General features: G+C 42.7%; 1 protein-coding gene across 1 annotated transcript in view; it reads right to left on the bottom strand.

The window, feature by feature from the left end:
* Window positions 1–3,971: 3,971 nt before the first annotated feature.
* The window catches only part of LOC148861787 (alpha/beta-Hydrolases superfamily protein), a 51,278-nt gene continuing 29,094 nt past the window's right edge, over window positions 3,972–26,155 (bottom strand). Inside the window, exons 7-9 of the mRNA XM_088983699.1 lie at window positions 5,076–5,184; window positions 4,694–4,758; window positions 3,972–4,421 (exon numbers count right to left, since the gene is read on the bottom strand). Of these exons, the coding sequence (XP_088839825.1) occupies window positions 4,274–4,421; window positions 4,694–4,758; window positions 5,076–5,184 (322 nt within the window). The 3' untranslated portion in view covers window positions 3,972–4,273. The remainder of the gene's footprint in view (window positions 4,422–4,693; window positions 4,759–5,075; window positions 5,185–26,155) is intronic.

Genomic DNA, 26,155 nt, shown 5'->3' with positions numbered 1-26,155 from the left:
CCAGACGACTGTATTTGGGTATGATTGCTGCTGTTGGTGCGTCGTTCTGTCGCTCACTAGAGCCCTCTGTCCAATCTGGGTGGCGGTTGTGGTTAGTGGCTACCCCTTCAGGGCTCCCTTCCTTGGTGGAGAAGTATAACTCCAGTAGACGCCGAAGTTCCCTGACATCCTCTTTAACTTCTCTTACCTCCGCGTGATTTTCCACGAGACGGTGTTCCAGCTCGTGAACCTTGGATGATAGCTGCTCCATATCGCCCATGACGCTTGTCTCTGATACCAAAATGTTATGGGCCCGGGCGTAGGATCTCGCCATGGGGCGGTTTGTGGGGAAAACTCCTTGCCTTCCCTTGCCCTTGGCTTTGCGAGTTGACCCTATGGTGGCAGATTGAGGGGTGATTTGTTCAAGAGATCACCTAACTCTCCTTGCTCTCTTTCTTGACTGAAAATTCAATGCCTTTATTGAATAAAGTCAACTCCTTAAATAGGAGATTACAAGAGGGTTTCCTTCTTGTATTCGACTAAGGTAATCCCTCTCTTATCACAACTTAAACTTCTATCGAAACTCAAACTCCAGCTTCTAAGGGAAACACAAAAATAGGGGATAAGGGAAAGGTACAGTTGGCGTTGAAGCGCAGGGCTGTTATGGCCGGATAAGTGTGGGCCCACCCGGATGAGCTGTCGTGTGGGCCCGCTCTACCGCTGGCGCGTGCGTCTCATTTTGTTGCTGCTGTGAGGTGTGTGCTGCTACCGTGTGGTGCGTGCCGCAACCATGTGGTGCGTGCTGCTGCCGTGTGGTGCGTGCCGCAGCCATGTGGTGCGTGCTGCTGCCGGGCGGTGCATGCCGCTTGGCGTGCGGCTGGCAGCCTATGTAGCAGCGCGCCGCTGTGCGCACTGCAGCCTGTACCGCGGCACGCTACCGGGTGGTGCATGCCGCTAGGCGCGCTGCTGCCTGCGGTTGCGACGCAGCGCATTGCTGGGTATCATGTCCGTAACACTTGCCAGGTTAGCCACCCCGGGTTCTCTGATCTACTATTTTGCAGCTTAGTCCAACTCGCTGTGCAACTGGAGTTCGGATCATCTTCCACCCCGGGTTCTCTGTGGAAAATGCTACAAGAAGCTAAGTTCTCACCTTCTAAAAATCTAAGTCATTTTCATCCAAAAAGCTAAGATCTCACCTTTTAAAAACTAAAGTTCTCACTTTCTAATTTCCATTTTTTTTATGAACTCAAAGGCACTTTTGAGCAGCATCAATGCCCAGAATGAATACCGATTACTAGGGGACAAAAACACCTACGATGAACCTGGAGAACTCCCCCGTGACAAGCAAACAGGTTCAGGTCAAACTTAGCACCCCTAGTGCCCTAGATAAATACACCGCTACTGTATGTGAACGCCCCTCTCCCTGCGGTAGAGCCATCAGTGTCCCATTGGGATTGAAGCGTAGCAGTTCTATGAGATGAAGTATGAATTTTCAGATCTAAGCATGGGAGAAGCCCAATGTAGACAACAATAGAACATCCTCAACTCATCCTCAACAACAGTCAGCCAGGATGAGGCCTCATTAGCCATGTTTCGCAAGGTCGCCTCTACAAGACGAACTCTTCGTGGCTTCCGTAGGAGTCGGCGGCTAATGGACTGCATGGACGCCCTTGCAGGTTGAGCCTTCCAAGGCTCCCATGCGAGCTGGTGACCTAAAGTTAGTAGTGCTGCCCCCGTAGGTCTAGCTACCAGTGGCTTCTTGTAGGAGTGGATGACCGACGTCACTAATGAGGCTGATGCCGTGCAACCGTGGCCTTGAACTGCCGACTCACACCGTCAACAACATTATGCCCTCACAAGGGGGGCAAAACATGTACGTTGTGGTCTCGCAAGCACTCACCCAAGAAGATAATCCCACGGGATGACGTAGAAGTAGCCATGTGAGAAGTTACTACAGAATGACCACCCGCTTAGGCGGAAAGGTCAGGTCGCACGTCGGCTAAATAAGGATAAGGAGAGTGGACCGCGAGTCGCTCCCAGAGCCCAAGGGCTAAGGTGCCGAGCTGATAAATAACCACGGCACCGCATGAGACCCAGTCGCCTCTTCGGCATGGGCAAATAAAAAAGTAGCTTGTGCGTAGGTAGGACGGGCACATACCCTACAATGTCTATTCACTTCGGCGTACATTGAGATCAGGTTATTCCTTTTAGAGCCTAGCTCGTCAGCCCGACACTTCTTTAGTAATCCACACTTATCCACATCAGCTCGGGCATATACCTAGTCGCTTCTTCGACATGAGCAAAATAAAAAAGCAGTTTGCGTTTAGCCTCATCAGTGTGTATACAGTTTGGCACCTTGGGGTAATCCACACTTAGAAAACTTTTACACAATGGAGTGGAGGAAAACATACAACACATATTCGGCATACCAGTTGGGCACCATGACAAACGCAAACTTGGCTTATCTCTTCACAGTAGACCTCTACATCGGTTTTAGGCTTCGTGTCGAGCTCACTGTCTACTCTTTTGAGAACCAGTTCGAGTGACATTGCGTCAAAGTCTACCTAGGTGGAGCGACCTAATAAAGCAGTCACGCGGTTAGAACCCTCCTTTGAGGACAGCATGGTAAGCTTCGCTCTCGAGGTAATGGTTGGATTGCAGAACCCCTTGACGGTTACATCCCTAATAAGATAGATGTCCTTGGGGTACTTGCTTCACTTCTCCTCGAGAGGATGGGTTTGTTCTCGTGCCCCGAGAATCAAGATAGCGAGGTCCTACGTAAGGCAGCAAACGCTCGAACTATTCCAATCTGAGAAGTAAATCAGACCAATGCTTGCGACTACGAACTGATCGAATCAGTCATCTTAGGCCAGAAGGAGCAATCTCCTCCCTTCGCCGAGCTACTCTCAACTCGAGAGTGGGGGGCAATTGATGAGGTTGGATTTGACCCTCCAATGACATCATGACACATGGCATCTTTAAACAACTATTTGACACAGACACCACTAAGCAATGAATTGGAGTCTTAGATCGTGGTTTCTCTTCGCCTAGACCTGGCGACCTGCCTTCACCACCAACCTAACGACCTCGACCACAACTTAGGTCAATTAGAAGCACCTCATCTAGGACTGACCTGCAGCACCTTGCCACTAGTCGAAGTGACCTCAACGCAAGGAGCAACCTCCCTCAAGGGCGTGCCGGCTTGATTAAGGTCTAGGTGGCGACCTGCCAGACGTGCTCACTGACAAATTCGGCATGCATATCCTGACACTCCCACGATTCTTGGAAATTGGCCCACGTACCAAACGTTCCGGAGGGTGATCAATGTGCATGATGTTTACCTCCAAGGATTTCAGACCGATTAGGCACGATCTCCCGAAAATCTCGAATACAGTGCATGAAGCCCACGCTAAACAATGCTTATATAAAGGCACTAACCCCAAAGACTCGAAGAGGAGAAAAAAGAGAGGTGCACATGATTATTTACTCACTAGCATTCAAGCACTCAAGTATTCAGTTTGCATTCACAGTATAGTACTGACTTAAGCATCGGAGCAGCCTCACCGAATTAGCCACCCCAGGTTCTCTGATCTACCATTTTGCAGCTTGGTCTAACTTGCCGCGCAACTGGAATTCAGATCATCTTCCAACTAGAAATATCCATATCGCACACCATCAACTCCCATACCCAAAAATACTTGCATTGAAAAAACGCGCAATGAGATCTCAATAATTACAAGTGGGAAGCCATGTTGTTAGAACCGGGGCAGATGTTAAAGTGGAAGTCTCATTTGGACACACTTTAACTGGTGTAGTTACATAATACCCAAAAATAATGGTAGTCACATCATATATGATCTCCAGGGTCCAACAACGATGACTCGGACTCGCTATCACCGCTCATATATAACTGCCTTCACCGCTTAGCCGTTGTTGGACCCTGGACTCTGCCTTCAAACCGCTTAGCCGTTTTTCAAAATAAACTCAACAACTTTGGAATCATGACTCATCGACTCTATGATAGAGCTGGGCTTTTATAACCAAAACCTCACTCTGAAATGTTACACCAAATAAATGTTTATCTGAGAACAAATAAAATAATGTCTACTCCATACGACGGATTCAAATAGAAAATACAGGAATTGAGGCCGCAATTTGTCCAACCACTTACAAAGAAAAGATGAGGGAATTCAAGAACAAAAAAGAAAATATTAAAGGTGAATGCAAAGCTGGGGCTACAACATGAATTAAAACAAATATGAACAAGTATCATAGAAATATGGGAACGTCAATATTAGCTCCATGGATCATCCCAACCTTTGGGCCCCTCTCTTTTAACAAAGTCCACTATGGCCTCTACTACTTCTGCAACCCTGTTTGACAGGGAATGGTTCCCCCACTCAATTTCAACTTTCTCTGCTCCTCCCATGGCTTTGCACAATCTGCAAGAGACAAAATCACAGCATTACTGGCAGCTCACAAGTCACAAGATTGTTCCATGCCAAGGCCCATAAATTTGTGTACATGTGTTTGTATTAGAAACCATATTAATTAACTAAGAGTCTAAGACCCGTTCAAGGGACCATATTCTCGGCAGGTAGCACGAGACAAAATTGTTACCATGGATAATCCTTTCCAAATAACTTTTGCTCATATAAATTATATCCCACCCCACATTTATCATTATCTTGCAAGACTTGTGCAGAATTCTTACCGTTCCACTAATGCTTTCTTATCAACATACTCTGGCACATATTCATCAGCCATAGAAAAAATAACCTGCAATAAAAAACAGTTTACTCACTATTCTCAAATAAGGAAGAAGAACAAGATTCAATTATGGAAAACATGCTCTTTATAGATGAGAGTGCAAAGCTGAACATTGATGGTTAACCAAGAAGCAACTGCCATTAGGGACACATTTGATTTCCATCTTCTATTATTCTTACAACAAATATGTTGTCTTCTTGGAAAAGGAAAATAAGGAATTAAGAAATAGAAAACAAATACTCCATCCAACTTATGGACTTGAAGTCTCAATACAATATAAGCTTCTATTATGTGATAACCAAGAACTGCTTTCAAGATATGCTTACCTGACAAGGTGTGTTTGACATGTGTCCAAGTCTCATTCTAAGTTGATCATCACTAAGATCTGAACTGAACATGTCATCATCCCCCATATATGCACAAAGAGAGTGATACCTACAAGATACTCAATTTTTCAGCAAAGGAATAAGACAAACATGCACATTTAAGAAATGCACCATTTTCCTTGTGGCCGTTGATAGAGTACTACTTTGGAGATCTACATTGGAGCAAAGTTGAGTCAATTAGGTTAAGACATACATTAGGTCCAGCCTGAACCTGACCCAGCCCAGCCATCACATATACATGAGTACATGACATGTAAAAGGCTCAATCTGGCCCTAAATTACATGTGACTTATCCTGGTTAGGCCCAACCTGTCTCTTTCAAATATAAAAATGTATAAATGTATATGCTATAAAAAAACAAGAAAACAAGTACTAAAAAAGAACAAAAAAAAAAAATCCTAGGAACTGCCTCTCCACAAATTGTCAAGTGGTCAGGAATGAAGGTTTTTTTGTATTTTTAGATGAGAGCATTTTGGTTATTTTGCATTTGTTGGGGGGTGGGGGGGGGGGGGGGGAGATACTCCAGCTTATTGATCAAGCAGTTTAGGAGTTATTTATTTTTCTAAGTCGGAAATATGAGTGGCAAAATTGTAATTTTCAGTATTATTAGTTTAGGATAGAATTTGGCTGACCCTGAAGAATCTATATATGTGCATTGTTCTATGGTGGTTGATGCTAGAATGGTATTTTCTGCATATTATGCTTAAGGTGAGTGATTACTTTAAATCCTAAAGTGAGTCGGTGCCTGTTGAGTAATTACTGATTCTCAACAGGCATTACAGTCTGTTGCATCCTCGCCATCTGCAAAAAAGAAGGCAGTAAGGAGTTGGGATCCTCCTGAATTTGGTTTCCTCAAATTAAATTTTGATGGGAGCAGTTTTGGCAATCCGGGCATGGCTGGAATTGGTGGGGTTATAAGAGATGACACAGGGAGTGTAGTGGGGCTCTTTTCCGGCCCTACTGGGTGGGGGTACTACATTACAGCTGAACTAAAAGCAATAGTCTTTGGAATACAAAAAGCCATGGAGATAGGTGTGAGAAATTTGGTTGTTGAAGGCGACTCCTAAGTGATTATAACTGGCTAAAACAGGATGGAAAGATTCCATGGGTATACAGAAATGAGATCAAGAAAATTAAGCACATTACAAGGGATATCCAGTTAATAGTTCAGTGGACTCCAAGAGTAGCAAATGGGTTTGCAGACCAGCTAGCAAAGCAAAGGGCTAATAGGAAACACTGTTTCTGGGCTATGTTGTAAGAATGTAAAGCAAATATTGGGTGGAATGTTATTGGACATTGGGGTAGCCGAGGCTACCCAATCTATGTACTAATTCTCATACCTTTTATTAATAAAATCATTTTCACTGATTAAAAAAACAGGCATTACAGTCATCCAAAGCCCACAAGTTCTTTGTACCAATAAAAAAAGAAAAAAAGAAAAGTCCACATGTTCTTCATTAAAGGATTTTATTGAACATCTCTCTAAAGGACTGAAATTGATCCAGGCATGTTTTTCTTGTTGAGTTTAAATCAAAATCCAAATACTTCCCTTCTTGGCAGCTTTTGTCCTTTGTGCCAACCCACCATCAAATGTCATCATATTAGATCACAACCCATAAGATTCTATCGCCATTCATCCTACCAAAGTTCATCTCAAAGCTCTATTTAAAGCCTTGTAGGTGCAAAGGAACTCCAGAAATCATATCTGGTTTGGGCTCCCCTAACACCTTTTTCTTGTTCTTCCAACCGAAAAAAAAACACCTATGTTATTCCAGCGACCAGCCTCTAGACCCTGACATTCCAAGTGAAACAACAGGTCCCTCAAGTTCTTTGCTTCTGTTTCTGCACAGTAATACTAGTTGATTTCTCCCAAGGCAAGAAAATGAATAAGGATTTCTCAGTAGAAATCCCTCAAAGACACCATCATGCCTTTCTGGCACCGTTCCCTGACCACCATGAAAATTGATTCCAATTGCTGTTTTCCAATTATCAGCCATAGGTTTCCATAAATTGGCCATAACTTTGTTAGAACACATCCATTTGGATCTCGCTTAAAACTAAGAAAACTGGAATCTTCAGCTTCTCCTTTCTTTTCTTTCGCGTGCTTAAAATAGAATTGTTTTTTTTTTTTGAGAAAAGGTTAACTTTATTCGAAATAAGAAAAGTACATGAGGAGATGTACACAGGAATCAGATACTCAAAGAATTACATAGGCCGAAAACTATCACTGAATAAGTAATCCCTGTAAGCGCCAGATTTAGCTAGACTGTCAGCTACAGAGTTTAGCTCCCTCGGAACCCAGCCCACGTGAGCATTCAAGGAGGAGAGGATGTCTCTCGCTTCAGCCAAGTAGTGAGCTAAGGCCCAAGGCCCACTGTCAGGATTAGTGAGCCAATTAATGGTATTGGCTGAATCTCCTTTAATGGTAAGATTTAATAAACCCAGAGCTCTTGCAATCCTGATTCCGGTTAACGCTACCATGATTTCAGCCTTTGTTGAGGAAGCTATCCCAATCGGCCCACTGAAAGCCCAACTGGTAGTACCATCTCTTCTTCGAATTACGCCTCCAATACCCGCTGCACCTGGGTTTCCAAAAGCACTCCCATCAAAGTATTAAGTTGTCTCCCTTCCTCAGAAAATCAAAAACTGCAGGAAGTGTTGAGGTGTATGTGATTAGAGTGAAGAAAACTTACGGCATTTCTTTGGAGGTCAGCAAATGTGACACCTCTGAAATAATTTGAACTGGAAGTCAACAGGAAGCATTTGTAACAGATTAGAGAAATCAGCTCCTCACAGTTTTTTGTTTTATTGGTAAACACCCGAATTTTTCTCTCTTCCCAAATGCTCCAAAAGATAGCATGTTCAGCAGATTACCATAAAGTTTTCCCTCTTTTGCTTAAACCTCTTCCTGGCCATTGTCCTAAGCATTCAACCACATGTTCTGGGAAGACCCAACTGTAATCAAATAATGTTAGGAATAAGTTCCATAATTTTCTAGTTTCCTCACAGTGAAGCAGGATGTGGTTGGCAGATACCCGGCTTTAAGGCAGAAGCAACAGACGTGAGGAGATAGATAACATCTTTCGTGGTTCTTTTTCTGAAGGAGATCATAAGTGTTGATTTTCTTTAAGCTGGTCTCCCACAAAAAAAAAAAAAAAAAAAACAGACCCTGGAAGTGATGTGAGCACACCAAATTCTCTTGTAGGGGTACTGATCAGTGATTTGTTCTTCCCTAACTGAAGCCTTGAAGCAAGATTTGGTTGAAAACTTACCAGATGGGTGAAGGGTCCACACACGAAGGTCGGGTGAAGCCTTCAAGTCAAAAAAAAAAAAAAAAAACGACGAACATAAAATAAAAAACTGAGCCAAAGCCCAGAGATCGTGTTTAACAACGAACATAATCCATAAACGACACCATTCAACACGCTGAGTGGAAAAAAAAAAAACGCAACATGACATGCTTCTAGATATCCATTCCATCTCTATAAATTTATATCAACCACATCTAATCCAACTTAGCTTAGTTCCCAGTTCCCATTTCCCATCCGAAGGAAAAACCCAAATAAAAGCTAAGCTGAGAAAAGAAAACAAAAGAGATTGGAAAAAAGAATAAGAGAGAAATAAACAAAAAAAGAACGCCTATTAATCCTTACACATCTGAGAACTGATTATGGCGGAAAAGGCTCAGACCAATCCTTTGGCACCACCCGTGGGTCCAACGAAAATTGACGAAGAATTGGCATCTTTGCAGTCTAAGGAGGAGGTCCGTTGCAAGCGTAATATCAAGTGTTTTGCTTATATCCTTGTGTTTGCAATGCCAACGGTGGAGACTCCAGATTCCAGCGGGTGCTTATGGACTTGCAGCAGAGGAAATGGTATGGGAGGAATGAGAGAGGGGGAGGGAGAGAGAGAGGCCCGCATATAATTTCAAGTGGGACCCACCTATTATTTTTCTCTAAAAAGAGGAAAGTTCAAATGGAACCCACTTATATATTATTTTTAACATTTATTAATTATATATTAAATATTTTTATTTCATTTAGTGGGACCCACTTGCAAGTTTTCATTTTTTGAATTTAATAGTGCCACGTCAGCATTTCCTATTATCTTATTCATTATTTAACAGATAGTGAAACGGCCTCATTAACACTAGGTGTTATCTGCCTACGCCCTACGGTTGGCCTTTTTTTGAAGTCTATGGTCTAAATTGGCCTTTTTGTTAGTTTAAGGGCAAAATTACCTTTTTTGCATAGTACAAGGGTTGTCAGTTACAAGTTTAGAATCACCTTCAATGACTAAATTTGTGCTCAATTTTCTTTACGAAAAAATGTGTTCAATTCTCTTGCTCGTTGTAATCCATGATGTACTGTAAGAAGCTCAACCCTTGTAGAATCCAATAGCCAATTGGTCCTAAAATCAAAGCAATGACATGTCCTTGCACATTTCCAAAAGCTCCTCCCACACCAAAGAGACCCAGATTACCTACACTACTCCCATCAAAGTTAAGCTTGATAAAGCCCTCCTCAGGTAAATAATTTGTTAATGAAAACCAAAGAGTGGAAAAATTACAAACAGCCCTTAGGCAGAGTAGCTATTAGTACCCTACCTTGATATCACTATATCAATTACAAGCAAGCCCAATACATTTGAATCCTATTAACCCCTTGCTTAGCTAAAACATCAGCTAAACCATTTGCACTTCTCCACACCCAACATGTCTTTATAAACATACTCCTTGTAATCCACTCAATCTGTTTGGTCTCATATCTATATCCCCATACTGTTTCCCCACCATTTCCTATCCATTCAGTTACAACTTTAGGACCACCTTCAATGATTTAATTGTGCCATTCAGTTCTCTTGACCAATTGGTCCTGAAAACATAGCAATAATGTGTCCTTGCAAATTCCTTAATACACCTCCAACACCTGATGGACTCAGATTTCCAATACTGCTCCCATCAAAGTTTAGCTTGATGAACCCCTCCTTAGGTGGTGCCAATTGGGTATTAACTTTTAATTTCTTTGACGAGGATGCAGCCACTTCTCTCCATTTCATAAATCATTGTGTGTACAGGTTAAGAAAAGCTGCATATCTTTAACCCAGTGCACCACCCAGGCCATTATGCATTCAACGGTTGCTTCCTGACTTCTCTCCACCTCCACAGGTGGTGTCCATTGAATACAGACTTGTGGAAAATAATATTTTTAACAAGTATAAATGTGAAAACTCTCCTAGTAAAAATAAATGAATAAATAAATCTCAAAAAATTTATAGCATCTCTAAGGAAAACACAGGTACATATATAACAAGTACATACAAAAGGTTCTCTATCCCCAATAAAGAATGGTCAATCCAACCCCAAAATATGCAGTCCACATCCTTGAATTCTTTCAAAGTAAATCTCTATCCATCCAAAAGAAACAAATCATATATCCCCCAAAATTCTCCTCAGTGACCATTGTACATCATAAAAAATCCTCCTATTGTACTCCTTCCACATATTCCAAAAAAAAAACTTCGCTTTACATGATTTGCTACTTGACATTGAAAGGAAAAGCTCAGGCCATGAAACAAGAAACCACAAATTATCTGCTGACACAACTCATACCAACCAAGGATAAGAAAAACTTGTCATTTCAATAGCAAGCTTGCAATGGAAAAAAAAGAATCAGTTCATACTCTCTTCATTATATTTGCAAATGATATGCCGGTTTGCAAGCCAAGGTTCCCATTCAAGAAGCAAGCAAACACCTCATGCATTTTCAAATTTAAAGTGATCATGGACATTATTACTATCAATAATCTTAGAAGGATCTAAGTATTCAAAAGGAAAAATGAGAGGGGAAAAAGGATCTTGTTGAGTTATTAAGGGTCAAATGATGGTTATTTTAGGTACACTTAAAATAGCTTAACTCATCATCACTTTGGAACTTAATGAAGGAGATGAGAAGCATTGATAAAACATGGGTTCAAAGATCAGCTAATGGGTTGCTGATGCATTGGCAAACAAACAAACAAATAACTAATAGGGTACTTGCAGCTTTCTAAAGGACCATGTTTTCTAGACCACACACTAATTGAAACACAAATATCCATTGTATGTTAATATTTTCTTTTTCTTCCTTGTAACTTCTGAATCTTGTATACTTTAAGAGTCAAAACTACATTATGGAGTGAGTTCAAGCAAAATTTAAACTTATAGAAAGTGCAACTAAGTGTAGTAGAGCAACCAAATAATTTCTTACTATAAACAAACAAAAACTAAGATTTACCTTTATGTCTGAAAAGAATTTCAAGTTGCCTTAAAGTGGTAATCATGCTCATTAGGCAGGCAATAATACTGCAACTCCACATATCTACAATATTGTCACCATTTTACGTTATACCATCTCATGCACTCCACATGGTGCCAATAGTTCTCACTAGGGAATATGTCGATTCCAATAATATATTGCCTTGGTATCCACGAAAATGGAAATATTAGGAATACAAGCATGTGGAATACCATCTCATGTACTCAAGTTATGGCCTACTGCCCCGATAGGGTCCTGTGCCAGTTCGGGTATGGTGATCTCGGTGCCCAGTTTCTACAGTCCTCAAGGGAAGATGCCTTCTGGACCCGTCGTCATGATCTAGCATTCCCTGGAGGTTCTCGATTCCCTCTTGTAGGGTATGGGAGGGACGGAGGGTCCAAGCTTGTAAATCCCTCCACTTCGCTTACCTGTGCACGTTTTTCGGGGGTTTACAAATGTTCATGCAGGCAAGCCCTCGCCTACGTCATGTTACAACTCCCCTTGAGGGTCACGCCACAGACCAAGAGCAGCCGCCGGTTAGTTCCTCACTGAGCTCACCAAAAGCAGGATTCATGGGCGCCATTCGAAAGGGGAAGCGCCCCACTATTGAAAAGGGTGAAGGCAGCTGCCCTCCTACAGCGAAGAAACCTAGGTCAGCGAGGAGACCTCGCACCACTGTTCCGCCTGCACCGACTATGCCATGCGCCCTTGTGTCAGACATAGCATCATCCCGGGTTGGGGATGGTCAAGATAGGCACTCGCCACAACTAGGCCAACAGGAGGTAAAGCAAGAGCCCTGGTCCCTGCACCCGAAGTTAGGAATGCACCCGATACAGAGTCAGCGCAATCAACGGTGCCCATTCCTGCCGAAAAGGTTGTATATGTCCACGTCTTAGGCGGACGTGTGAAGAAGATGACTCCTTGTCCTCGTAAGAGGGAGCCTAAGAAAGTTGATCTAGTAAGACTTTACATTTTGCTGTATCTGCTTTACTATTGCTGCGATTATAATGCCTTTACTAATAGTCTTTTATTTTCGAGTGGAGGCTGAAGATGCTCAGCCTGATGCAGCAGCTTCACAAGCCCCACCTAAAGGTGTTGTGGGTGAGAGGGTATGTAGAACTTGGGCACTTGTGTAGTTTTCATGTTGCGATTAACTTATTGTGCTGATCATTTGTGGTTTACCTTATCACAGATGCCTTGTAATGTAGATCCTTCCACTGTACCAGTTTCACCAATCATCAGGCTACTGGTACGTAAGTTACAGTCATCGCAACCCCCTAGAGTGACTGAAGACCCCCCAAGTGACCCTGTGGGTGTCAAAGTAACTGAGGATGTCGTTGCCGATGACATCACCCAAGCATCCGTTGCGCGAAGGGAAGAAGCTCCCATAGATTTGTAGAGGGAAATCCCCAGTGAGCCAGTGGGTCAACTTGAGGTTGCCCAAGAAGGACGACCAGCTGACGTGGTACCTAAAGAGCCCGCACATGAGCCAGTGCAGTCTGCCATGGGGGATTAGGGACAAGTACTGGCCAATGTTGATCGCCAGAGAGAGCCCAAGGGAGAAGGGAGTGGCTGATGCTGAGGGTGTAAGTGCAGAACTATCCTTGCGATCCCCTTGTCAGGACGAGAATGCGGGGGTGGACACACTGTTATCGTGACAACTTGAGGTTTAGTCTTCCTCAGGACCCGTGGCCGTTGAAGCTCTCTCACCGTCAAAGCCATGATGCCTGAGGAAGAATTGGCTTATGCATGTGAGGAGCTTAAACGGTATTGTACACTCCGCAAGGTGCGCCTGTTGGACTATTCGATTGTTGATCTTGTCGCTATTCAAGGCGTTTCTGAGGGTGACAAGTATGTGGTGTCCGACTCTATGGCCAGGGCTACCTCTTTTGTCATACAGTAGGGTTGGCAGACTAACACGGTACTTCTTGCGGTCATAATAGGCGCTTCCCTAAACACTATTGCAGGTATGATGAATTGCATCAAAAGTCAGCCCCTAGAGGAGCTCTCATGGTCGATGTTCGCCCGCTGGTTGAAGACATGCGCTTCATTTTCGTTGATGGGTTTCCAACTGGAATGAATCAAGCAAAGGGTAGTTTGAATAGCGGGTTTCCGGCCATGACATTGCAGAACCGGCCGTGGCATCCTGGAACCAGCCAGGGTAAGTATGAGTGCGCCTGGGGTTGCTAGGGCCTTCGCATGGAGCATGCGACATTGTGGAACCGGCCACGACATCGCGGAACCAGTCGCGGCATCTGGAACCGGCCAAGGTAAGTATGAGCGTGCTTAGGGTTGCCAAAGCCTTCGCATGGAGCATGCGGCATCGTGGAATCGGCCACGACATCGCGGAACCAGCCACGGCATCCTAGAACCGGCCAGGGTAAGTATGAGCACGCCTGGGGTTGCTAGGGCCTTCACATGGAGCATGCGGAGGCATTGTCAAAATTCATCACACAAATTGCAGTCAGAGGACTTTCTAGCTGCCTTACAAATTCCTTTCCATACTCCACAACCATAGGTTTGAGGGGGTGTTCCAGCATCCCACCCATTGTTCCTTAGGCCATACTTCTCTATCATTTTTCTCCACAGATTATTTGGTTCAGTTGAGAATCTCCACAGCCAACTTCCCAATAAAGCTCTGTTGAACAACTTCAAATATCTTAACCCTAAGCCACCTTGTGATTGAAGTTTGCAGATTTGATCCCAGCTCACTAAATGATACTTGTGAGTCTCTTTCCTGCCTTTCCAAAGAAAGTTTCTCATCTTTTTCTCCATTTCCTTTGCCACCTCCGATGGGATAGGAAAAAGGGTCATAAGGTAAGTTGGAAGACTAGCTAACACACTTTTGATTAGTGTGACCTTTCCACCTTTAGAGAGGTACCTTGACTTCCAAGTTGAGAATTTTTTATCCGTCCTTTTTAGAACTGTACCCAGATAACTTTGGAAGTACATTTAGCTCCAAGGGGCAGACCCAAGTAGCTTGAGGGCAGGCTTCCCACTTTGCATCCCAATAGCTCAGCCTCATGAATATTAGGGACTTCCCCCATAGCTATTATTTCACTTTTTGTCAAATTCAACTTCAGGCCTGAAATAATCTCAAACTAGAACAACAGATATTTCAGGTTTATAATTTGATACTCTGAAGCATTGCAGAAAAGGAGTGTAGCATCTGCATATTGTAACATGGGGATTTTGGTCCCATTGGGCCTTACTTCAAAACCGTCTATAAACTCCAAATCTGAAGCCCTTCCCACCAGCTTACTTAGGCCTTCCATCAAAATTAGAAAAAGCAGAGGTGATAACGGGTCTCCCCGTCTCAGCCCTCTTGAGCTTGTGAAGTTTCCTTTTTCTGACCCATTTATTATTAATGAAAACCTTGAGGTTGAGATACAGACTTTAATCCAGCTCCTCCATTTTGAACCTGTTGAGTTGGGCCGATTTCTAGTTATTGGGCCCAGTTATTTATTTCTTATTTTTAAGTTATTAAGTTAAGAAGTTGTTGGGCTTTAGGCCCACTAGTTTATGTTTTTAAGTTGTAACTGTTCAGCTACTTACGTAGCCGCCCTACTAAGGGCATTCTAGTAATCTCTTATTCTTTTAAGTTGAGTAAATAATACAAAGAGAGGTTGGCGGCCAGAACTAATTCATTTCTGGTTGACATCCTACTCCCTTTCTTCTCCTCTTTTCTTCTCTACTGCTGAAACTCTTCACCTTCTTCTTCTTTCTCTTCACAAGGAATTTATCTAAAGCTGCAATAAGTGATTTCTACTTGGTATCAGAGCAGGCCGAAAGGTCCTTCAGCTATTCTATCATGCAGCCCTAGATCTGCCGACTACATGGTGATTTAAGAGGCTGGTCGAAGATCTCAGGTAAGCCCAGTTTTTGGATTTTTTGGTGGATCTATTTGCCCTATAGCTGGTCTAGGGTTTCCCATCAAAATCAGGAGAAATTGGAGAAAAGGGGGAGAGTCTTGTTTCTGTTGGACTTTTCAATTTTGACCTAGGAAGTGGCACCCTAATTTTTTAGGGTTCCTTGGAGTTTTCTGAGAAACAAGCCCGGGAGTGAAATGAGATCAGTGGGAGGAGGTGCCGGAGACCTTTTCGGGGCTGGAACCATTGCTACAGTTAAGTTGGATGGTTCAAATTACTTAGAATGGTCACAATCTGCAAAGATGACCATTGGTGCTCATGGGAAGTTAGGGCATATCACTGATGAAGAAGTGAAACCTGAAACTAACAGCTTCCAGTGGGTACAGGAAAACTATATGGCGATGACTTGGCTATGTAATTCGATGCTACCCCATATAAGTAAAAATTTTTTATGGGAAAATACAGCTAAGGAAATATGGGATGGGGTTGCAGAAACCTATTCACAAAGGGAGAATGTTGCTAGGACTTATCAGTTGAGAAATCAGATTTGTAGAGAACACTGATGTGGGCCCCACGGCTGTGGTCCCCACTGTGTTCGTACGACAGCATGTGTAACCTTTGTTAGTCATGTCAGTGTTAGTTGGTAATTATCTTAGACAGCTTGTTGTTATTTTAGTTTGTTATTTATTTCAGTCTTTTATTTGCCATGTAAGTATTAAGGGCAGTTCTGTCCTTTCCTACATTTAGTGAACATAACCTATAAATATTAAGAGAGTGGCGGCAGGATACTCATTCAATCTGTCCCTCCTTTCAAAACCATTGTGCACTTCTGCTTCTTCTCCTTTCTTCTTCCTGTTCCTTCTATTTTTCTCAATCCAAAATCAGTTGGGATTCAAGACTGATTGTAGTCTTGATCGACTACTTGGTATCAAAGCCTATCTAGGGTTTCTCATGTGAGTCTAGTCCAGCCGACCACATGAGAACTATCTAGCGCTGGAAGCTTACAAAGGACTGTTCGTTGGTTGATTCTTGGAGGTTACCAGAAAAGTTTAGCAACTGTTCGAAGACTTGTCGCGGCTTGCAGAGTGTTTTGGTAATCGGGAAGAACTAGAGGAGGTTAGGGTTCAGACCACGATTGAAGGTAGCAATCAGAATTCTCTGGGTAAGTCTTTATTTTTCCCTTGAGATTGCTGTCAATCAAGATAGGTTGGACCTATCTAGGTGGAGCGGCCGAACCCTCCTATTTTCTCTCAGAGGTGATCGCTTTTTTTAGGGTTTGTCATTAACCCTACGGCTAGACTTGAATGTGAATTCTCTTGTAAAGTGTGACTGAGCACTGTTTATGTTCTCACAAGGGTCTTCCTAACCCTATGATTGAAACCCTAATTCTGCTTCAGCCCTACAGAGTGCTTTCTAAGTGTGTTTCAGACCTGGTTTTGGCTTCCGAGCCTGTTTTGAGAGTGAGAACTGTTATCAGACTGCATATATTCAGATTGCCGATTGGTTTCAGATCAGATCTGAACTGATTTCATACAGTTTTCTGATTGTGATCGATTGCTTCAGTGCTGTTTTCTAGTGTGGAAACCCTAATAGTTCTTAACTACTGATTCTTGACCAAGAATGGAGTTCAAAAATCAGGGAGAAGGTGTGTTTGGGAACAGCAGTTCTGGTAGTATGTCTGAGACTGCGTTTCAGATTACAACTGTGAGATTTGATGGATCCAATTACTTGGAATGGGCCCAATCAGCCATAATGACTATTGGGGGAAGGGGGAAACTTAGCTATCTATTGGGCGATGTGAAAGAGCCTTCCAAGGAGGACCCAATGTATACCAAGTGGATTCAGGAGAACTACTTGGTTATAACATGGCTGTGCAACTCGATGCAGCCACATATCAGCTGAAATTACTTGTGGGCAAAGACAGCCAAGGAGATATGGGATGTCATGAAAGAGACCTACTCCCAACCCCTTAATGTTGCTAGGGCCTATGAACTAAAGTGTGAAGTGAATAACTTTAAACAATGAGAGAAACCAGTCTCTGTTTATTTCTCTACACTGAAATCACTGTGGCATGAAATTGACCATCTGGAGACTCTTGAGTGGGAAAGTCCAAAAGATGCATAGACCCATAGAAAGCAAGTTGAGACCAATAGGGTGTTTGAATTTCTGGTTGGCCTGAATTCAGATTATGACATTGTGAAACAGCAGATACTGACAAGAGACAGTGTGACCCTTTCTCAAGCATACTCCCTGGTGCATAGTGAAGAGACCAGGAAGAAGGTTATGATGCAACATCAGCCCTTTCCCCCAGCTCTGGCAGCAGTTAAACCTAAATCTGGGGGTGATACAAAAAGAGACATGAAGAAGGAAGACAAACGGGATCTGGTATGTGAACATTGCAAGAAACCCAAGCATACGAAAGATACATGTTGGAAGCTCGACCCTCATTTAGTCCCAGCAAAATTGAGGAATAAAAGGATTAATGCTCATATGGCTGTGAATACTAATTAAGCATCCTCGTTAGGCACAAAAGGCACACCCCTAGATACCTTAGCTGCTGTTCGGGCTGCCTTGACACAGTTGGAAAAGGAGGTTGGGAATTCGGCCCAGTCATCTCAGTCACCATCAACCTCTGCCACATCTGCATTTGCTCATTCAGGTACCCAGGCCTCAGCCTACCATGCTTCGGCTCCAGGTAATACTGAACACAGTTGGGTAATAGACTCAGGAGCATCTGACCATATGACTAGCTTGCCATCATTGTTCACTATTTATCACTTGTCTTCTAGTAGAGATGAAGTATCCATTGCTGATGGCTCTCTTGTTCCCATTTCTAGCAAGGGTGACATCAAGTTATCTGATACTATCTCTTTATCCTCTGTCTTGCATGTTCCTAAACTTGATACTAATTTGCTTTCAGTCAGTAGTATTACCAAACACCGAAACTATTCAGTAACCTTTTTCCCAGACCGATGTGTTTTTCAGGACTTGGAGACGAGGAAGGTGATTGAGACTGGTCGTGAGATGAACGGGATCTACCTGCTTGGAGAGAGACCTTATTGGAAAGAGCCAGTGGATAAGAAGTCTTTTGTTTCTCAGTGTGTGAGTCCAGTTATGCTTTGGCATAATCGATTAGGTCATTTATCTTTTTGGTCTTTGAAGAGTCTGTTTCCTACTTTATTTGAGTCTGTTGAGATGTCAAATTTGAGATGTGAGAGTTGTGAGCTTGCCAAACATTGTGGAACATCTTATTCCTTGAGTAATAAAAGAAGTAATAATTCTTTTGATATTGTGCATACCGATGTTTGGGGGCCATATCACCTCCCTTCTAAGGGTTGATGACAATACCCGTTTTTCTTGGGTCTACCTTATGTGTTCTTGAGATGAGGTTCCCACTCTGACCCAAAACTTTCATCAGATGATTTTAACCCAGTTTGGGGTCAAAATCAAAGTCTTCGGATCTGATAATGCAAAAGAATACTTGCTAAGCCACTGGCCTCTTATCTACTTGATCATGGGGTTATTCACCATAGCTGCCCTCATACACCAAAGCAGAATGGAGTTGCCGAGAGAAAGAATAGGCACCACTTTGGAGGTGGCTAGAAGCATTATGTTTACCTCCAATGTGCCTATCTGTTTTTGGGGTGATGCTATCCTCACGGCAGTGTATCTCATTAATCGGGTTCCTTCACGGGTTCTTGATATGAAGCCTCCGTTTACCCTTCTATACCCAGACGAGGAGTTGTTTACTATTCCTCTTAAAACCTTTGGGTGCACCTGTTTTGTTCAGCTTCTTGGACCTCATCATTCCAAATTTGACCCTAGGGCCTCCAAATGCAATTTTCTCAGTTATGCACAAACTCAAAAGGGTTATTGCTTCTATGATCCTGTTTCCGGGAGGAGATTTGTCTCGATGGATGTCACCTTCTTTGAGGAGGCACCCTATTATCCTAGGGTTTCGCCTCAGGGAGAGAGTAGTGAGAATGCGAATTTGGGTCTTTTTCCTCAGGGGGAGTGCAGTGAGAGTGGGGTTAACTCATCTGAGGTTGTTCCTTTACCCATACCATTGAGTGATGAAAGATGTACTGGTGAGGGTTGTCAGAGGGATCAGAAGTTGAAAGTCTATCACAGGCGATACAGGCAGGTTGATCTCGGTCATCAGTAGTCCAGGCCAGCCCCAGCTCCTTCTGCAGATCCAGATCCAGGTACTACAATTCCAAGGCCCACTGAGATACCTTCCACTGTTGCTACTTCCTCTCCTTTTTCGGATGACCTTGACCTCCCTATTGCGGTCCGTAAAAGGAATCGGCACTGCACCACATCCACAGCTCACTGCATTTCCCAGTTTCTATCCTATGATCACCTGTCTCCCTCTTACAGGTCCTATCTCACTTCCATTGCCGATATCCCTATCCCCAGAACAGTGCAAGAAGCCTTATCAGTTCTAGAGTGGAAAGATGCAATGAAAGTTGAAATGGATGCCCTTTTGAAAAATAATACTTGGGAGCTAGTTGACCTACCCAAAGGAAAGAAACCAGTTGGATGTAGATGGGTATTCACTGTGAAAAATAATGTTGGTGGCTCCATTGAAAGGTACAAAGCCCGGTTGGTCGCAAAAGGGTTCACTCAGAATTATGGTATAGACAACTTAAAGACCTTTGCCTCAGTAGCCAAGATGACCACTATTCGAGTTCTATTAGCCCTTGCAGCAAGTTATTCTTGGCCCTTGTTCCAAATGGACGTTAAAAATGCTTTTCTAAATGGAGACTTACAGAAAGAGGTCTACATGCAGTTGCCCCTTGGATTCTATGATACAGAGATAGGTAAGAAGGTTTGCCGACTGAATAAGGCATTGTATGGATTAAAGCAGTCCCCTAGAGCTTGGTTTGATAGATTCAGACTAGCCCTTGGAAAATTAGGTTATGTACAGGCCCAGTCAGATCATACACTGTTCATTAAAAGGGTGGACTCTTCTTTGACCCTGCTTGCTGTATATGTGGATGATATTGTAGTGACAAGGAATAATAGTAGTGAAATTGAGTCCCTCAAACAGCTCCTTCATCAAGAGTTTGAGGTGAAAGATCTTGGAGCACTGTGATATTTTTTGGGTATTGAGGTTGCTAGATCTAAACAAGGGATCTTTATCTCTCAGAGGAAATATGTTCTAGATATGTTGGCGAAAACTGGAAAGTTAGGTGTCAAGCCTGCCGATACACCCATTGAACAGAATCACAAGATCAGTGCAGAGGGTGGGGAGCCTCTTGAGGACAAAGCTATGTTCCAACGGTTGGTTGGAAAGCTCCTATATCTCTGCCTCACTCGGCCAGATATCAGTTATGCAGTCAGTGTTGTCAGCCAGTACATGCATTCCCCTAGAACTACTCATCTTCTTGTAGCAGAGAGAATATTAGCATACTTGAAGAGATGCCCAGGTAGAGGTATACTGTTCAAGAACAATAATCACATGAAGGTGGAGATCTATACAGATGTTGATTGGGCTGGGAGTGCTGATGACAGGAGGTCTACCTCTGGATATTGTGCCCTTGTGGGAGGTAACCTTGTCTCTTGGAGGAGTAAGAAACAAAGTGTTGTTTCCCGCTCTAGTGTCGAAGCTGAGTACAAGTCAATGGCTAATGGAGTCGCTGAAATCCTATGGCTGAAATCACTACTTGAAGAGTTGGGTATTGATTATGAGAAGCCATTGATGTTGTATTGTGATAATCAAGAGGCTATTAATATAGCTCACAATCCGACGCAGCATGACAGAACTAAGCATATCGAAATTGATCGACATTTTGTTAGAGAGAAGGTCTCATCACAGGAAGTGTGTCTCCCGTATATCACCTCCAACATGCAGCTCGCAGATCTTCTCACCAAGGTTGTACCAAGGAAGAAGTTAGAGGCAGGCCTATTCAAGTTGGGAATGACAAATATCTATTCCCAACTTGAGGGGGAGTGTAGAGAACACTGATGTGGCCCCCACGGCTGTGGCCCCCACTGTATTCGTATGACAGCATGTGTAACCTTTGTTAGTCATGTCAGTGTTAGTTGGTAGTTATCTTAGACAGCTTGTTGTTATTTCAGTTTGTTATTTATTTCAGCCTTTTATTTGTTTTATTTGCCATGTAAGTATTAAGGGCAGTTCTGTTCTTTCCTACATTTAATGAACATAACCTATAAATATTAAAAGAGTGGCGGCGGCAGACTCATTCAATCTGTCCCTCCTTTCAAAACCCTTGTGCACTTCTGCTTCTTCTCCTTTCTTCTTCCTCTTCTATTTTTCTCAATCCGAAATCAGTTGGGATTCAAGACTGATTGTAATCTTGATCAACTACTAGATTATTGCTACAAGGCAGGGAGATAGACCTATTGTTGTTTACTTTTCAGCCCTTAAAACCCTGTGGCAAGAGATTGACCAGCTAGAGACAGTTGTTTGGGAAACCGCAAAGGATGCAACTGCCTATCAGAAGCTCCTAGAGAAGTATAGGGTTTCTAAATTTCTTGGTGGCCTTAATCCCAAGTATGATATTGCAAGACATCACATTCTTTCCAGGGACAGTGTTACTCTCTCCCAGGCATATGCCTTTGAGTCAGGGGAAGAGAACAGGAGAAATGTGATGATGAAAAATTCTGGTTTTGATCAATCAACCATGGTTAGCACTGTAAGACCTAAACAAAGTGGAGACTGGGGTGGTAGTGAAATCAAGAAGGAAGACAAAAAGGATTTGATTTGTGACTACTGTAAGAAGCCTAAACACACAAGAGATACTTGCTGGAAGCATCATCCTCATTTGGTGCCGAATAGACTCAAAAACAAGAAGGGAAATGCTCACATGGCAGTTACTGGTGACATATCGGCCCCTCCCACTGCAGCTACTCTAGAGTCTGTTGCAACTGCTACAGTGAGGACCGAACTTGAGAGATATGGGCAGTTCCTAAATCAGAGGGATACAGTTCTAATTAAATAACAGGTGGACAGCCAGGTACAGGTGGTTCTGGTGGAGCACACTCTACTTCCTTTGCTCACACAGGTAGTTCACATGCCACTGCAAATTATGTTTCTACTACAGGTAAGGAGGGGTCTCCTTGGATTATAGAATATGAAGCTCTGTTCTGGCAGAGACAGTCTTCACAGCTAATGGATCTCATGTTCCCATTGCTAGGAAGGGGTCTGTCAAGATTAATGATTCCATTTCCCTTCCCTCTGTCCTTCATGTTCCCAGATTGAGTACTAATCTATTATCTGTTAGTAGTTTGACTAAGAACCTGAACTGTTCAGTAATTTTTTCTCCTGGTCATTGTATTTTGCAGGATTTGGATTCAAAGAGGACGATTGGGAGTGATTGTGAAGTGAATGGAATCTACCTTCTGGATGTGCTTCCTCCTCATCAGGGTCATCATGTCAGCAGGGATAGTGAGTCAGGGTCTGTAAGTCAGATTATGCTTTGAAATAATCGTTTAGGTCATCTGTCTTTTTCTTCTTTGAGTTTCTTGTTTCCAAAGCTTTTTGAGTCTGTTAATTTGTCAAGTCTGGAGTGTGAAGGTTGTCAACTTGGAAAACATTGTAGACATTCCTTTAAAGCTAGTAATAAAAGTTGTTCATCTCCTTTTGATGTTATTCAATCTGATGTGTGGGGACCTTATCATGTTCCTTCTATGGGTGGTTATCGATATTTTCTCTTATTTGTGGATAATTTTTTTTGATATTCTTGGATTTACTTAATGAGATCCCAACATGAGGTACCATCCTTGGTAAGGCAATTTCATCAGATGGTGCTAACACAGTTTGGGATACGAATAAAGGTATTCAAATCAGACAATAACAGGGAATATTTGGAAAAACATCTTGCTTCGTATCTGTTAGAATATGGTGTTGTCCATCAGAGCAGCTATTCCTACAGTCCACAGCAGAATGGTGTTGTAGAAAGGAAGAACAGGCACATTGTTGAGATTGCAAGAAGCATGATGATTACATCTATAGTTCCAGTTCGTTTTTGGGGTGATGCAGTTCTCACAGCAGCTTTTTTGATTAACAGGGTGCCCTCCCGTATATGGATTCAGCACCCCATTCAGTCTCCTTTTTCCTAAGGGGGAGATGTTCCATATTCCTCTAAAAGTGTTTGAGTGTGTTTGCTTTGTACATATTCTTGGTCCTCATCGTTTGAAGCTTGATCTGAAAGCAAAGAAGTGTGTCTTCCTTGGATATGCAGAAAATCAGAAAGGGTACTGCTGCTATGATCCAGCCTCTGGGAATCGGTATGTTACTATGGATGTCACCTTTTTTGAGTCCACATCTTTCTTCTCGAAGAATCCTTCTCATGGGGAGTGTTATGGGGAAGTGAGTGAACAATCTATCCCTCTTCCGGTTCCAGTTCATGTGCCCACTCCTGTGTCTGATCCTCCTATGTCACCTACCTTACCACCTCCTTTGCGTCCTGCTTCTCAATGTTACTCACGACAAAGACTTCACAGGGAGGTGGTTGATTCCACTACAACAGAACTCACATCACTTCCTATCAGTTCCTTGGAGACTCTAGATTCAATTACGGATTCAGGTATTCCTCTTGATCCCTTTACTGTTTCAGTTCCCATTGATTCTACTAATCCCATTACAGATAAACCTAGACCTTCCTATTGCTCTCAGAAAAAGGAAGAGAAAGTGTATTGCTCATTGTAATTCACAATATTTATCCTACAGTAGACTTTCTCCTTCCTACCATGCTTTCCTTTCCTCTCTTGACTCTGTGTTTATACCCAAAGGTGTTAGTGAGGCTCTCTCCAAACCTGAGTGGAAGACAGCTATGCAGGAAGAGATGGAAGCCTTAATTAAGAATCAAACATGAGAGATTGTGGATCTACCTGAGGGCAAGGAGACTGTTGGATGCATATGGGTTTACACAGTCAAATATAAGGCAGATGGAAGTATAGAAAGGTTTAAGGCCAGACTTGTTGCAAAAAGGTACACACAGACCTATGGCATAGATTACTTAGAGACCTTTGCACCAGTTGCAAAGATGACTTCTGTTCGAATACTTCTTTCTCTTGCTGCCACATACTCTTGGCCCCTGCTTCAACTTGATGTGAAGAATGCTTTCCTAAAAGGAGATATGCAAGAGGAAGTGTATATGGATCTTCCTGTTGGTTTCTACAGTGATGCTAAAAAGGGAAAGGTATGCAGAACTAAGAAGTCACTTTATGTTTAAAGCAGTCACCCAAAGCATGGTTTGACAGGTTCAGGAAGGCCTTGGTTGCTTTTGGCTACTTTCAGACTCAATTTGATCATACATTGTTTGTGAAGCGGAGGGGATCCTTGGTGTCAGTCCTAATTGTTTATGTGGATGATATTGTTGTTATAGGGAATGACCTAAGTGAAATTGACAGTTTGAAGAAGAATCTACACAGGGAATTTGAAACTAAGGATCTTGGAAAGTTTAAGTACTTCTTGGGCATTGAAGTTGCAAGATCAAAACATGGAATCTTCATTTCTCAAAGGAAGTATGTTCTGGATCTTCTACAAGAAACAGGGAAGCTTGGAACAAAGGCAGTTAGTACTCCTATTGATCAAAATCACAGAATTAATGCATCAGAAGGTGAGCTAGTAAAGGACATTGGGAGATATCAGAGACTTGTGGGGCGGCTACTGTATTTGTGTATGACAAGACCAGACATCTCCTATGCAGTGAGTGTGGTGAGTTAATACATGCCTGCCCCACGAGTCCAGTATTGGAAGGCTATTGACAGGATTCTTGCTTATCTTAAGAGACACCCAGGCAGAGGCATACTATTTGTTGATCATGGACAGTTGAAGCTAGAGGCTTATACAGATGCTGATTGGGCAAGATGCCTTGATGACAGGAGATCTACTTCAGGAGTCTGCACCCTTGTTGGGGGTAACTTAGTCTCGTGGAAAAGTAAGAAACAAACAGTGGTGGCAAGATCAAGCGTAAAAACAGGATACAGGGCTATGGCACATGAAGTTTCAAAACTTCTCTGGATCCGTTCCTTGTTAGGAGAGATTGGTTAAAGGCAAAAGAACCTATGATGTTGTACTGTGATAATCAGGCAGCAATTAACATTGCCCATAACCCAGTTCAGCATGACCGGACAAAGCACATTGAAGTGGATAGACACTTCATCAGAGAAAGGGCGACTTCTAGGGAAGTTTGTTTCCCATACATTGCTTTTGATATGCAGCTTGCTGATGTTCTCACAAAAAGTGTTGCAAGAAACAAGATGGAGCATGATCTATGCAAGTTGTGAATGTGTGACATTTACTCCCAACTTGAGGGGGAGTGTTGAGTTGGGCCGATTTCTAGTTATTGGGCCCAGTTATTTATTTCTTATTTTTAAGTTGTAACTGTTCAGCTACTTAAGTAGCCGCCCTACTAAGGGCATTCTAATAATCTCTTATTCTTTTAAGTTGAGTACATAATACAAAGAGAGGTTGGCGGCCAGAACTAATTCAATTCTGGTTGACATCCTACTCCCTTTCTTCTTCTCCTCTTTTCTTCTCTACTGCTGAAACTCTTCACCTTCTTTCTTCTTTCTCTTCACAAGGAACTTATCTAAAACTGCAATCAGTGATTTCTACTGAACCAAAATGCATCCTATCCAGCATATAGTCTAAGAATGCCCAATTAACATGATCATAGGCTCTTTCTAAGTCAATTTTGCAAATCAGCCCTTTCCTCCCACTTCTTAACCTGGAGTCTATTAATTCATTTGCAATAAGAACTCTATCATGGATTTGTTTATTATGAACAAAGGTACCTTGGTGAGGTGAAATCAGAGATTCCACCACAGCTCTTAGCCTTGTTGCCAATACTTCGGCTAGGATTTTGTATACACTACCAAT

This window comes from Nelumbo lutea, chromosome 4, assembly GCF_056320005.1.
Source record: "Nelumbo lutea isolate HS-2025 chromosome 4, American lotus-T2T, whole genome shotgun sequence".
Classification (NCBI taxonomy): domain Eukaryota; kingdom Viridiplantae; phylum Streptophyta; class Magnoliopsida; order Proteales; family Nelumbonaceae; genus Nelumbo; species Nelumbo lutea.
The sequence above is the reverse complement of the archived record's forward strand: the minus strand, read 5'-3'. Positions and strand labels throughout refer to the sequence as shown.